Here is a 13,330-nt window from a genome sequence, read left to right as displayed (position 1 = left end):
TAAAGTGTATGTGAGTGTTCATTCAGAGGCAGACAGACAGAGACAGAGCTGCTACCCACTGGGTCACTTCCCAGACACCCACAGCAGCAGGGCCCGGCCAAGCCAGTAGCTGAGAGCTCAGTTCAGTTTCCTCCACGGGTCTGCCGCCTCCTGCTGCCTCCTGTGGCCTGCACTGGCAGGAAGCTGGCGTAGGAGCCAGGGCAGGTGTGGGGCGGGGCATCTTAATAGGGTGATGTCCTCACAGGTCCCATCCACATAGACCATGGGAGACTTGGAAAAAAGTAGCTGCTGGTGGAGTCCAGCCCTCTGTCCATGGCCTAATGATGCCCATAGCCTTTTTCTTCTCTTCTCTTTTCTTTTTTATTTTCTTTCTTCTTCTTTTTTAAAAATCTTTTATTTATTTGCAAGGCAGAGTTACAGAGAGGGAGGGAGGGAGAGAGAGGGGGAGAGAGAGAGAGAGAGGTCTTCCACCCTCTGGTTTGCGCCACAAATGACTGCAACAGCCAGGGCTGGGCCAGGCTGAAGCCAGAAGCCAGGAGCTTCGTCCTGGCTCCCACGTGGGTACAGGGGCCCAAGCACTTGGGCCATCTTCCAACACTTTCCCAGGCCATAGCAGAGATCTGGATTGGAAGAGGAGCAGCCAGGACTTGAACCGGCACCCACATGGGACAGTGGCACCACAGGCAGAGGCTTAGCCTACTGTGCCATAGCGCCGGCCCCCATAGCCTTTCTCTGAAAAGTTATAAGGCACAGTGACCTGTGTGGAGGTCATCAGAGTCTTGGGGGCAGAATGAGCAGGATCTTTCCCATCTTGGCCGCCTGCGGCCAGATCAGGGCAAAGCCACCCACAAACCCTGGGGTTAATCACATCTAGCTTTGCCTGGACTGGTGCCCTAGGCCGTGGAAAGCTCTCCAGAGAAGAACTTCAGGGGCAGGAATTTTGCCTGGCAGTTCAGAGAGTGCTTGGGCTGCCTGGGCTCAAGTCCTAGCTCTGCTCCGAAGTCCACCTTTCTGCTCATGCACACCCTGGGAGGCAGCAGGTGATGGCCCAAGTACTTGGGTCCCTGCCACCCATGTGGGAGACCCAGGTGGCGTTCTTGCTCCTGGCTTCAGCCTGGCCCAGCCCCAGCTGTTGTGGGTCTTGGGAGAGTGAACCAGCAGATGGAAGATCGCCCTGTCTCTCACTCCATCTCACTGCCTTTCAAATTAAATAAATAAATGAGTAATCTGGTGAAGAGCTAATGACACTGTCTCAGGGACTCATAACCCTTGGAGCTTAGTGCTCTGCTCCTTGCCCAACCACTTGACGGGGTTCCCCTGGGAGCCTGCTGTGGGCCCCTCGGTGGGGAACAGTGCCGAGCTCAAGGACCCCAGGCAGGAGGTTGCTGCCAGCGTGCTGTGGTTCTCGTGCAGGGCAGTGACTGACAGTCAGAAAGGCTGTGGGGATCAGCAGAGACTGCCAGCCGAGCAGGGATTCCTGCCAGGCCCCTGTGTGAAGACGTTCCCAAGCTAACCCATTTCTGGCTACAGACTTCCTCCAGTTCATGCGTGGGAAACTCGACCCTGGCACCTGGGATCTCTTGGCTTTCAGGACCCCTAGTGGAAGTCTCCGGCTTTGGGTCCAGCAGTTGCCTGGGCTGCCAGTCAACCCTTGTGGCCCACCTGCCTGGTGCCATCTGGGCAGCCTGCAGCCTTTGGTGCCAAGCGAGGATTGCTGGATTAAATTTGGCAGTCATTGGTGGATCTTGTGCCCTCTGCACGTGAGGGCAGGGACTCCCCACTCCTTCCCCCAGAACAGAACTTCTCTGGGTCCTACTTTCACGGAGAGGGTTCCCGATCTCTGGAGCCCGTTGGAGTAGAGCCTGTGAGTCCCCGTTGGACCTCAGGCATCCTGGGGGCAGCTGAGGCAGCGTTGCAGGTCCTGTGCATTGCGAGGGGACATTTCGTTGGCGAGGCCCACTGGGTGGACTGGAGGCCATGTTTTAAACAGTGCCACACACACACCACCCTCTGCGGCACCACGCAAACACTTGACCCAGGGAAACCAGATGGTGAGAAATGCGGGACCTCTGTCTGTCACTTGCTCTGTGCTGTCAGCTGTTGGTGACTCCTGACTCCAAGTGTCCCCACTTCCACAGGCACTGCTGGGAGACAGTGGTGGCCAGAGCTGGAGCAGCAGAGCCCCAGATAAATACGGGCGCCTGGACCGAGAGCTGCAGGTGGCCAACTCCCATTTCATCGAGGAGCAGCAGGCACAGCAGCAGGTACTGCAGGGACACAGAGGTTGTGGGGCGGGGGTGCATCTGCTGCTTGTCCCGTGCTCGGCTTTGTCATGTGTGGTGAGTGCATCCACATGGGATTTTTTTTTTTTTTTAACAGATTGATTTGTTTATTTGAAAGTCAGAGTTAACAGAGAAAGAGAGAGAGCGAACTTCCATCCACTGGCGCACTCCACAAATGGTGGCAACAGCCTGGGGCTGGGCCAGGCTGAAACCAGGAGTCTGGAGCTTCTTCGGGGTCTCCCACGTGGGTGCAGGGGCCCAAGGACTTGGGCCATCTGCTGCTGCTTTTCCAGGCTATAGCAGGGAGCTGGATCGGAAGTGGAGCAGCTGGGACTTGAACCAGTGCTAGTGTGGGATGCTGGCACTGCAGGTGGCAGCTCTACCCACTGTTACAGTGCTGGCCCCGGCCCCCACATGGAATTCTAAAACTTTATTCTTTTTTTGCCCTAGAAATCTTCTATTTAAGGTGTACATATTTCATGCGTTTCATATATACAACTTTAGAAACAGTGAATCTTCCCACCATACTCATCTTCCCACACCTCTTCCTCCTCCCTCTCCTATTCCCATTCTTAATTTTTACTAAGCTCTATTTTAAATTAGCTTTATACACATACTGTTAATTCTATACTAAGTAAATAGTTCAGCAAATAGTATGGAAAACTGTTCCTCAACAGTTCAGACAAGAGCTATTCAAAGTCATCCCACCTCAAAGTGTGAATTTCACTTCCACAGAATGCCTTTTGGGTGGTCTGTTATCACAGGTCAGGGAGAACATATGGTATTTGTCCCTTTGGGACTGGCTTATTTCACTAAGTATGATGGTTTCCAGTTTCACCCATTTTCTTCTAAATGACCGAATTTCATTTTTTACTGCTGTGTAGTATTCCATGGTGTACATATCCCATAATTTCTTTATCCAGTCTTCAGTTGATGGGCATTTGGGCTGATTCCATGTCCTGGCTACTGTGAATTGAGCTGCAGTAAACATGGGGGTGCAGATAACTCTTCATATGCTGATTTCATTTCCCTCGGGTAAATTCCCAGGAGTGGGATGGCAGGGGCGTATGGCAGGTCTGTATTCAGGTTTCTGAGGTGTCTCCATACTGTCTTCCACACTGGCTTCCCAGTTTACATTCCCACCAACAGTGGATTAGGGAACCTTTCTCCCCACATCCTCACCAGCATTTGTTGTTTGTTGATTGCTGTATGAAAGCCGTTCTAACTGGGGTGAGCTGAAACCTCATTGTGGTTTTGATTGGCATTTCCCTGATGGCTAGTGATCCTGAGCATCTCTTCATGTGTCTGTTGGCCATTTGGATTTCCTCTTTTGAAAAATGCCTGTTGAAGTCTTTTGCCCATTTCTCCACTGGGTTGTTTGTTTTCTTGTTGCTGAGTTTCTTGATCTCTTTCTATATTCTGGTTATTAATCCTTTATCAGTTGCATAGATTGCAGATAATTTCTCCTGTTCTGTTGTTTGCGTCTTCGCTTTGCTAAATGTTTCTTTTGCAGTGCAGAAGCTTTTCAATTTGATGTAATCCCATTTCTCAATTTTGGCTTTGACTGCCTGTGCTTCTGGGGTCTTTTCCAAGAACTCTTTGCCTATGCCAGTGCCTTGCAGAGTTTCCCCAGTGTTCTCCAAGAATTTGATGTTATCAGGTCATAGATTTAGGTCTTTGATCCATGTTGAGTGGATTTTTGTGTAAGGTGTAAGGTGGGGTCTTGCTTCATACTTCAGCACATGGAAGCCCAGTTTTCCCAGCACCATTTTGAAGAGACTGTCCTTGCTCCAGGGACTGGTTTAGCTCCTTTGTCAAAGGTAAGGTGGTTATAGAAGCGTGGATTGATTTCTGGTGTTTCTGTTCCGTTCCATTGGTCTATCCATGTGTTGTTATACAAGAACCAGCCTGTTTTGATTAAAACTGCCTTGTAGTGTGTCTTGAAATCTGGTATTGTGATGCCTCTGGCTTTGTTTGTGGTATAACTTTGCTTTAGCTCTTCAGGATCTCCTGTGATTCCATATGAATTTCAGCATCATTTTTCTATAGACAAATATATATACTTCTATGGATATATAGTTTTTCTATAGATGTATTCTCAGATATATCTGAAAAAAAATTTGTTGGTATTTTGATTGTATCACATTCAATCTGTAAATTGCTTTTGGAGGAATGGACATTTTGATGATATTGATTCTTCCAATCCATGAACATGGAATTTTTTTCCATTTTTTTTTATATCTTCATCTGTTTCCTTTAAAGTTTTCTAATTTTCATCATAGAGATGTTAGACATCTTTGGTAAAATTTACTCTAAGGTATTTGATTTTTTGTAGCTATTGTGAATGGGATTGAACTCAGAAGCTCTTTCTCAGCCGTGGCATTGGCTGTGTATACCAAAGCTGTTGATTTTTGTGTATTGATTTTATATCCTGCTACTTTGTCAAACTCTTCTATGAGTTACAATAGTTCTCTTAGTGGAGTCTTTTGGATCCTGTACTTATAGAATCATGACATCTGCAAATAGGGATAGTTTGACTTCCTTCTCTCAGTTTTTATCCCTTTGATTTCTTTTTCTTGCCTAATGGCTCTGGTTAAAACTTCCAGGACTATATTGAATAGCAGTGGTGAGAGTTGGCATCCCTGTCTGGTACCAGATCTCAGTGGGAATGCTTCCAACTTTTTCCCATTCAATAGGATGCTGGCTGTGGGTTTTTCATAAATTGCCTTGATTGTGTTGAAGAATGTTCCTTCTATACCCAATTTGCTTAGAGTTTTCATGACGAAAGTGTGTTGTATTTTATCAAATGCTTTCTCGGCGTCTATTGAGATAATCATATTGTTTTTCTTCTGCAGTCTGTTAATGTGGTGTATCACATTAATTGATGTGCATATGTGGAACCATCCCTGCATACCAGGGATAAATCCTACTTGATCTGGGTGGATGATTTTTCTGATGTGTTGTTATATTCTATTGGCCAGAATTTTATTGAGGATTTTTGTGTCTATGTTCATCAGGGAAATTCTCTTTCTCTGTGCATCTTTTTCAGGTTTAGGAATTAAGGTGATGCTGGCTTCATAGAAAAAATATGGGAGGATTCCCTCTCTTTTGATTGTTCTGAATAGTTTGAGAAGAATTGGAGTGAGTTCTTCTCTAAATGTCTGGTAGAATTCAGCAGTGAATCCGTCTGGTCCTGGGCTTTTCTTTGTTGGGAGGGCCTCTATTACTGATTCAGTTTCCATCTCGGTTAAGGGTCTGTTTAGGTTTTCTGTCTTCATGGTTCAATTTAGGTAGGTTGCGTGTGTCCAGGAATCTCTCCGTTTCTGATAGATTTCCCAGTTTGCTGGCAAACTCCTTGTAGTAATTTCTGGGATTCTTCTATTTCTGTGGTGTCTGTTGTTGCATTCCCTTTTTCATCTCTAGCTATTGATTTGGGTCTTCTCCCTCCTTTTTTTTGGTTAGTTGGGCCAATGGTGTGTCAGTTTTGTTTTGTTTTGTTTTGTTTTTTCAAAAAACCAGCTCTTTATTTCACTGATCTTTTGTGTAGGTTTTTTGGTTTCAATTTTGTTGATTTCTTTTCTAATCTTAATTATGCCTTTTTTCCTACTAGCTTTGGGTTTGGTTTGCTGTTGTTTTTCTAGGTCCTTGAGATGCATTCATAGCTCATTTATTTGCTGCCTTTCTAATTTCTTGATGTAGGCACCAACTGCTATAAACTTTCCTCTTAACACTGCTTTGCTGTATCCCGTAAGTTTTGATGTGTTGTGTTGTCATCTTCATTTGCTTCCAGAAAGTTTTTTATTTCTCTTTTGGTTTCTTCTGTGACCCAGTCTTCATTCAGGAGCGTGTTGTTCAGTCTCAATGTGTTTGCTGTGCTCTAGGGATTCCTGAGTTGCTAATTTCCAGCTTCATTCCATCGTGGTCCGAGAAGATGCATGGTATGTTTTTGATTTTTTGAATTTGCTGAGACTTGCTTTATGGCCTAGCATGTGGTCAATCCTAGAGGAAGTTCCATGCACTGCTGAGAAGAATGTGTGTTCTGCAACTGTGGATGATAAGTTCTATAGGTATCTGTCAGATCCGTTTGGTCTGTAGTGTCGATTGAGTCTGCTGTTTCCTTGTTGATCTTCTGTCTGGTTGATCTGTCCATTGCTGCAAGTGGGGTACTGAAGTCCCCCAGTACTATTGTATTTTAGTCTGTGTGTCCCTTTAGATCCACTAACATTTCTTTTAATTAGCCAGGTGCCCTGTGATTAGGTGCATATGCATTTCTAGTAGTTACATCTTCCTGTTGAATGGATCCCTTAATCATTATATAGTGCCCCGCTTTGTCTCTTTTAACAGTTTCTGTGTTGAAGTCTATTTTGTCTGATAGTAAGATGGCCACACCAGCTCCTTTCTGGTTTCTTTTGGCATGGAATATCTCTGACCTTTCACTTTCAGTCTGTGTGCATCTTTGTTGGAAAGATGTGTTTCTTGCAGGCAGCAAATAGAAAGGTTTTATTTTTTGATCCACTAGGCAGTCTGTGTCTTTTAACTGAGAGTTGAGGCCCTCTTTTTCTCTCTACTTTGGCAGGTCCACTGTTCCCCACAGGGCTCCATGCCAGGCCCACACCAGGCTCTCGAGCTCTTCCCACAGCTTTACCGCCAGCGGCTTGGGCTGCTGCAATCTGGTCTCCGCTCACTCCAGAGCTGGTGCTGAGGATCTGGGCTCCTGGGGTCCTGAGCCTTGTGTGTGCAAACCCTTCCCTGGGTTTGCACACTATGTGAGTCTGTGTGGCTGTTCTGTCCCGGGGTTTGCACACTGTGTGAGTCCGTGTGGCTGTGCCGTCCCTGGGTTTGCACACTGTGTGAGTCTGTGTGTTGTGCCATCCCTGGGTTTCACATTGGGTGAGTCTCCGTGTGGCTGTGCCGTCCCGGGGTTTGCACACTGTGTGAGTCCATGTGGCTGTGCCGTCCCGGGGTTTGCACACTGTGTGAGTCTCTGTGTGGCTGTGTCGTCCCTGGGTTTGTGCACTGTGTGAGTCTGTGTGGCTGTGCCGTCCCTGGGTTTGCACACTGTGTGAGTGTATGTGGCTGTGCCATCCCTGGTTTGCACACTGTGTGAGTCTGTGTGTTGTGCCGTCCCTGGGTTTGCACATTGGGTGAGTCTCTGTGTGGCTGTTCCATCCCGGGGTTTGCACACTGTGTGAGTCCGTGTGGCTGTGCTGTCCCTGGGTTTGCACACTGTGTGAGTCTGTGTGGCTGTGCCGTCCCTGGGTTTGCACACTGTGTGAGTCCGTGTGGCTGTGCTGTCCCTGGGTTTGCACACTGTGTGAGTCTCTGTGTGGCTGTGTCGTCCCTGGGTTTGTACACTGTGTGAGTCCGTGTGGCTGTGCTGTCCCTGGGTTTGCACACTGAGTGTGTGTGGCTGTGCCGTCCCTGGGTTTGCACACTGTGTGAGTGTATGTGGCTGTGCCATCCCTGGTTTGCACATTGGGTGAGTCTCCGTGTGGCTGTGCCGTCCCGGGGTTTGCACATTGGGTGAGTCTCCGTGTGGCTGTGCCGTCCCGGGGTTTGCACACTGGGTGAGTCTCCGTGTGGCTGTGCCGTCCCGGGGTTTTGTGTGCTCTGCGTCAAGACCTTGCTTTTCCCAGCCGATAGCCACATGCTCACCTTGGCTCAGCCTTGGTCTTCCCCCTTTGGACTTCAGCTGACCAGAGAGCATCTCTGGGTGGTCTAGAGTGTCCCTGGTCTCAGGTTGGACCAGCAGGCTCTGGCTCCACTGGCCGGCCTTGTGCGCTGTGTGCTGTTGGAGGCGGTGGTCTGGTCCTTGTGTTCTGGGCTGGCCACTAAATGCACATCTGTCCAGCTGGCCGGGAGGCAGCAGCTGCTCAGGGCCGGGCGTGGGACCAGGGAGGTGGATTTTAACGGCTGATTCCCCTCTGTGCAGCTGATTGTGGAGCAGCAGGATGAGCAGTTGGAGCTGGTCTCCGGCAGCATCGGGGTGCTGAAGAGCATGTCCCAGCGCATCGGAGGGGAGCTGGAGGAGCAGGCAGTGTGAGTACTGGGCGCCCTCTCGCCGGGCGGCGCTGGAGACCCCAAGAGCCAGCACTCACCTGGTGCTTTGTTCGTGGCTGTTTTCTGCTCCATGTTACCCACTGGCCCTCCCAGGAAAGGAAATCTGAGAAAATTTACAACAGGTGGTTCAGGCAGCTCTGGACACAGGTACCCGTCCCCCTGAGAGCATGCCTGGCCAGTGTCTGTGAGTGGGAGAGTGGACCAGACGGGACCTGAAGCCGTGGGTGAGACCAGCGCGGCAGGAGAGTGAGGTGGGTTAGGAGCTGATCTGTCTCCCCAGGACTTTCCTGCTACGTGGACTAAAGCTGTGCTTGGTATCTGAAGTTGTAGCTTTATGCAAATCTTATGGATTTACTTCTAATTAACAAGAAAGGCTTCCCTCTCATAAAATAAAAACCAGAAAACATACTTTGTCCTTAAGAACAGTCTCTTTTACACTGGAAGATGACAGCAAAAAGAGCATTTTTAAGTGATGCTACATAATACCTTGACCATTTTACACACTTTTTCCTGGGGAAAGACAGCCTGCCAGGATAGTTCAGAAACTCCTGTCTTGGCCGGCGCTGTAGCTCAATAGGCTAATCCTCCGCCTAGCGGCGCCGGCACACTGGGTTCTAGTCCCAGTTGGGGTGCCGGATTCTGCCCCGGTTGCCCCTCTTCCAGGCCAGCTCTCTGCTGTGGCCAGGGAGTGCAGTGGAGGATGGCCCAAGTGCTTGGGCCCTGCACCCCATGGGAGACCAGGATAAGCACCTGGCTCCCACCTTCGGATCAGTGCAGTGCGCCGGCCACAGCGCGCCGGCCGCGGCGGCCATTGGAGGGTGAACCAACGGCAAAGGAAGACCTTTCTCTCTGTCTCTCTCTCTCACTGTCCACTCTGCCTGTCAAAAAAAAAAAAAAAAAAAAAAAAAAAGGAACTCCTGTCTCACGGTCATTCTGTGGCTACAGTCGTTGTGTGTTCTCACTGGAAAGCCCTAGAACATAGCACAGAGCAGACAGCGACAGCTTCCTGTGCGACGTCATTGCCTGGTGATGTCAGGGGGCAGATGAAGGTGCCGTGATGAGGCCAGAGCTGCTGCCCAGAGCCCCCACCAGGGTCCTGAGAAAGGGGGTTTTTGTGGCTACCTGCAGGCCCTGCGGGAGCGTGGGGCAGGGGCGCTGTGGGAGCAGTCCCGCAGAGGCCCTGTCAGCAGGCTGACAGGGAAGGTGAGGCGGGAAGGCCGCCTGTAGTCTGGTGAGGTCCTGCACTGGGACAGTCGCACGTTTGAGTTCTGACTCTGGAGTTCAGGGGCCTCGGGGATAGGTGCTGAGAGGCTGCAGCTGGAGACGTGAGTTGAGAACGCCCCTCAGCTCTGCGGTCTCTCCAGCACAGAAGGGTGTTTTATAAAGGCCTGAAACCTGCGGAGGCGTAGTGCATGGGCTGGGAAACGTCTGGATCCCAGAAGGCGGACGAGTGCCTGGCTGTGACCTGCAGACCAAACAGCAGAACCCCAGGCAGCCCTGGGCCGCCAGGAAGCCATGAGGTTGTGGCCACAGAAGCCCTAGTGTGGCCCTCCTGCTCTCTGGGGCAGGGTCCGTCAGTGTTGGAAGCCCCTCAGGAAGAGTGAGGTGCTGGCAGCCCAGCTTGTGTCTTTGGAGAACAGGGATCGCTGAGGAAAAGTAGACTGAAAGGAGAGCAGGAGGGCCAGGGCTGGACCTGTGCTGGCTGGGCGCGGCTGGGAGTGGACAGTGGAGTGTGCAGGCTCAGGATAACTTATTAATACTTTTCATTTAATACTTGAGGGCCTGTTGAAGTGGGGATGTTTTTGTATGTTAGAGTGAATATAATTATTAAAATTAATTTCACCTGTTCCTTTTCTTTTTTTTAAGATTTATTTATTTATTTGCGAGGCGGCATTACAGAGAGAGGGAGAGGCAGAAAGATCTTCCATCTGCTGGTTCACTCCCCAAATGTCCGTAATGGCTGGAGCTGGGCTGATCCAAAGCCAGGAGCCAGGAGCCTCTTCCCAGTCTCCCACGCAGCTGCAGGGGCCCGAGAACTTGGGCCATCCTCCACTGCCTTCCCAGGCCAGAAGCAGGCAGCTGGATCAAAAGTGGAGCAGCCAGGACTTGAATCGGTGTCCATATGAGATGCCGGCACTGCAGGCGGAGACTTCACCTGCTGTGCCACAGCTCCGGCCCCTCTTTCTGTTTGTCTCACGTGGCTCCTAGAAGTGCAACGTGGCGTGTGTGGCCTGTGCTGTTTCTGTTGGACAGCGTGGAGTTAGACCGACTGGAAACCTGGTTGTGAGCATCCGTGGGCTGACGGTTCAGTGAGTGCCTGTTTCGTCTGTGGTCAGAAGTCGCAGCCCGCACACGGAGGTGGCTCTTTCCTCTCAGGTGGCCTGCCTGGCCGGCCAGCCTGCCAGAATCTAGGATGAGCTGGAAGCGTTTGCATCTGAAAACACAGGGAAGGGACACTCAGTTGCCAGCGTGGAGTGACGTCGGCTGCCGCAGGGTGTCCTGTGTGGCTGCTGGCGCCTGCGCGCTGGCGGAGTGTGTGGAGCCGCGCGGCAAGGCCCCGGTGCTCACTGCTCTGTGCTGGTCCAGCCGGAGGCCGCTCAGACATCAGTCAGACCCTGAAGTAAATGCGCTGGAACGGGAGCTCAGGACGTGGGTGTTCCCTTTGCTGCTCGGCGGACAGAGACGCTGTGAGCCTCCTGGAGCCGGGTCTCCTCGTGGAGACGCTGACCCGGTGTGCGCACATCCACGTGCCGCCAAGGACAGCGCACAGACGTAACGGACACTGCTTGGGTGACGTGTGTCCTTGCCTCGGCTGACGCAGGCTGCTTCTGCGTATGATGGGGTCTGCACGAGCCTCCCCTGGGGGACGCTGGGCTGATCCTCCGCCCTGTTCTGCAGTGAGGAGACTTGGTCTTTAGTGCAGGGATCTCTGATAAAAAGCAGATAAAAAGGAAGCCACAGAGCCATGGGGCCTGTGCCTGACCGAGGTGCCTGCTTCGCAGCCTGCTGCGTGCTGCTGGGCTTGCCGTGTCTGCAGATCTGAAGTCTGGAAAGCTCTGAAACACCCAGAGTGTGTGTGGGTTTTAATGTACAGCGAGCTCTCATGATAGGAAAGCTGCACCTGAATTGACTGCAACTCTGATTCCCTTGCACTTCCATGCAGAAACGTTAGCCTGTTTGATGATAGGACTGTCCCAGACTGCTGCAGGCTACACTCAAAACACAGACAGAGCTGGCGCCGTAGCTCACTCGGCTAATTCTCCGCCTTGCGGCGCTGGCACACCGGGTTCTAGTCCCGGTTGGGGCGCCGGATTCTGTCCCGGTTGCCCCTCTTCCAGGCCAGCTCTCTGCTGTGGCCAGGGAGTGCAGTGGAGGATGGCCCAAGTGCTTGGGCCCTGCATCCCATGGGAGACCAGGAGAAGCACGTGGCTCCTGCCATTGGATCAGCGCGGTGCACTGGCTGCAGCGCGCTGGCCGCGGCGGCCATTGGAGGGTGAACCAACGGCAAAAGGAAGACCTTTCTCTCTGTCTCTCTCTCTCACTGTCCACTCTGCCTGTCAAAAAAACAAAAAACAAAAAACAAAACAAAACAAAAACACACAGACAGACAAAAACCCAAAACACCCTCAAAGTCGAAGCTGTCCTCCGGTGCCAGGGATTCTGTGTGGTGGGCGAGGGCCGCAAGTCGTGTGTGTGACAGAGTGGGACCCCCGGCTCTGTGTTTATCTGCACCTGCCCTCTGTGTCTGTGTCTGTCTCTCTAGAATGTTGGACGGTTTCTCCCACGAGCTGGAGAGCACTCAGTCTCGGCTGGACAACGTGATGAAGAAACTCGCCAAGGTGTCTCACATGACCAGCGGTAGGTATGGCGTCTACACAGAGAACTGGCATTGGTCCTGGACCTTGGTCTGTGGGGCTGTCTCCCAGGTGTGCCCCAGCGCCTCCTGCCGCCCAGGGCTGGGGCTGTCTCCCAGGTGTGCCCCAGCGCCTCCTGCCGCCCAGGGCTGGGGCTGTCTCCCAGGTGTGCCCCAGCCCTTCCTGCCGCCCAGTGCTGGGGAGGTCTCCCAGGTGTGCCCCAGCGCCTCCTGCCGCCCAGGGCTGGGGCTGTCTCCCAGGTGTGCCCCAGCGCCTCCTGCCGCCCAGTGCTGGGGCTGTCTCCCAGGTGTGCCCCAGCCCTTCCTGCCGCCCAGTGCTGGGGAGGTCTCCCAGGTGTGCCCCAGCGCCTCCTGCCGCCCAGGGCTGGGGCTGTCTCCCAGGTGTGCCCCAGCCCCTCTTGCCACCTAGTGCTGGGGGTGTTCCAGGGCCCACATGCACAGGCCTGGTATTGAGCTTGTCACTGTCGCTTGGGAAATGGTCTTTGGGCTCCTACATGCTTCCTCCAAGACAGCAGTATCTTTGCAACTAGAAAATGCTTTTTTATATTTCCTTCCCAAAATAGGGAACTTACTTAAGGTAATAATTAATTAAGAAGCCAGAACTGTCTCTTATTGATAGAGAAATGCCTACAATTTCAGATGGTCTTGTGGATCTAATTTAAACAGTTGCGTTTAATTTGTTGTAGAATAGTCCAGGGAATTTGTATCATGATGGGGATGAAGAAGTAATCATTTTCAAGTTAGTTATTACATATCTAGATATACTACAAATCTTTTTGTTTTTGACAGGCAGAGTTAGAGACAGAGAGAAAGGTCTTCCTTTTTTCCATTGGTTCACCCCCCAAATGGCTGCTACAGCTGGCGCGCTGCACTGATCCGAAGCCAGGAGCCAGGTGCTTCCTCCTGGTCTCCCATGGGGTGCAGGGCCCAAGCACTTGGGCCATCCTCCACTGTCTTCCCGGGCCACAGCAGAGAGCTGGCCTGGAAGAGGAGCAATCAGGACAGAATCCGGCGCCCCAACTGGGACTAGAAACCGGGTGCCGTGCCGCAGGCGGAGGATTAGACAAGTGAGCCACAGCACTGGCCACAAATCTTTATTTATCTGAGAGAAGAA

General features: G+C 51.5%; 1 protein-coding gene across 4 annotated transcripts in view; it reads left to right on the top strand.

The window, feature by feature from the left end:
* STX6 (syntaxin 6) overlaps window positions 1-13,330 on the top strand; it is a 61,177-nt gene that overhangs the window by 28,137 nt on the left and 19,710 nt on the right. For 2 of the 4 annotated variants that reach the window (XM_051841021.2, XM_051841020.2), the window contains exons 5-7: window positions 2,139-2,264; window positions 8,215-8,321; window positions 12,106-12,200. In XM_051841021.2, coding sequence (XP_051696981.1) covers window positions 2,139-2,264; window positions 8,215-8,321; window positions 12,106-12,200 — 328 coding nt within the window. Of the gene's footprint in view, window positions 1-2,138; window positions 2,265-8,214; window positions 8,322-8,435; window positions 8,594-12,105; window positions 12,201-13,330 lie in introns of those variants that run through there. The other 2 variants (XR_011381803.1, XM_051841019.2) reach the window with 2 other exon arrangements.

Source organism: Oryctolagus cuniculus, chromosome 13, assembly GCF_964237555.1.
Source record: "Oryctolagus cuniculus chromosome 13, mOryCun1.1, whole genome shotgun sequence".
NCBI classification, from domain to species: Eukaryota; Metazoa; Chordata; class Mammalia; order Lagomorpha; family Leporidae; genus Oryctolagus; species Oryctolagus cuniculus.
This window is presented reverse-complemented; position numbering and strand designations above follow the sequence as displayed.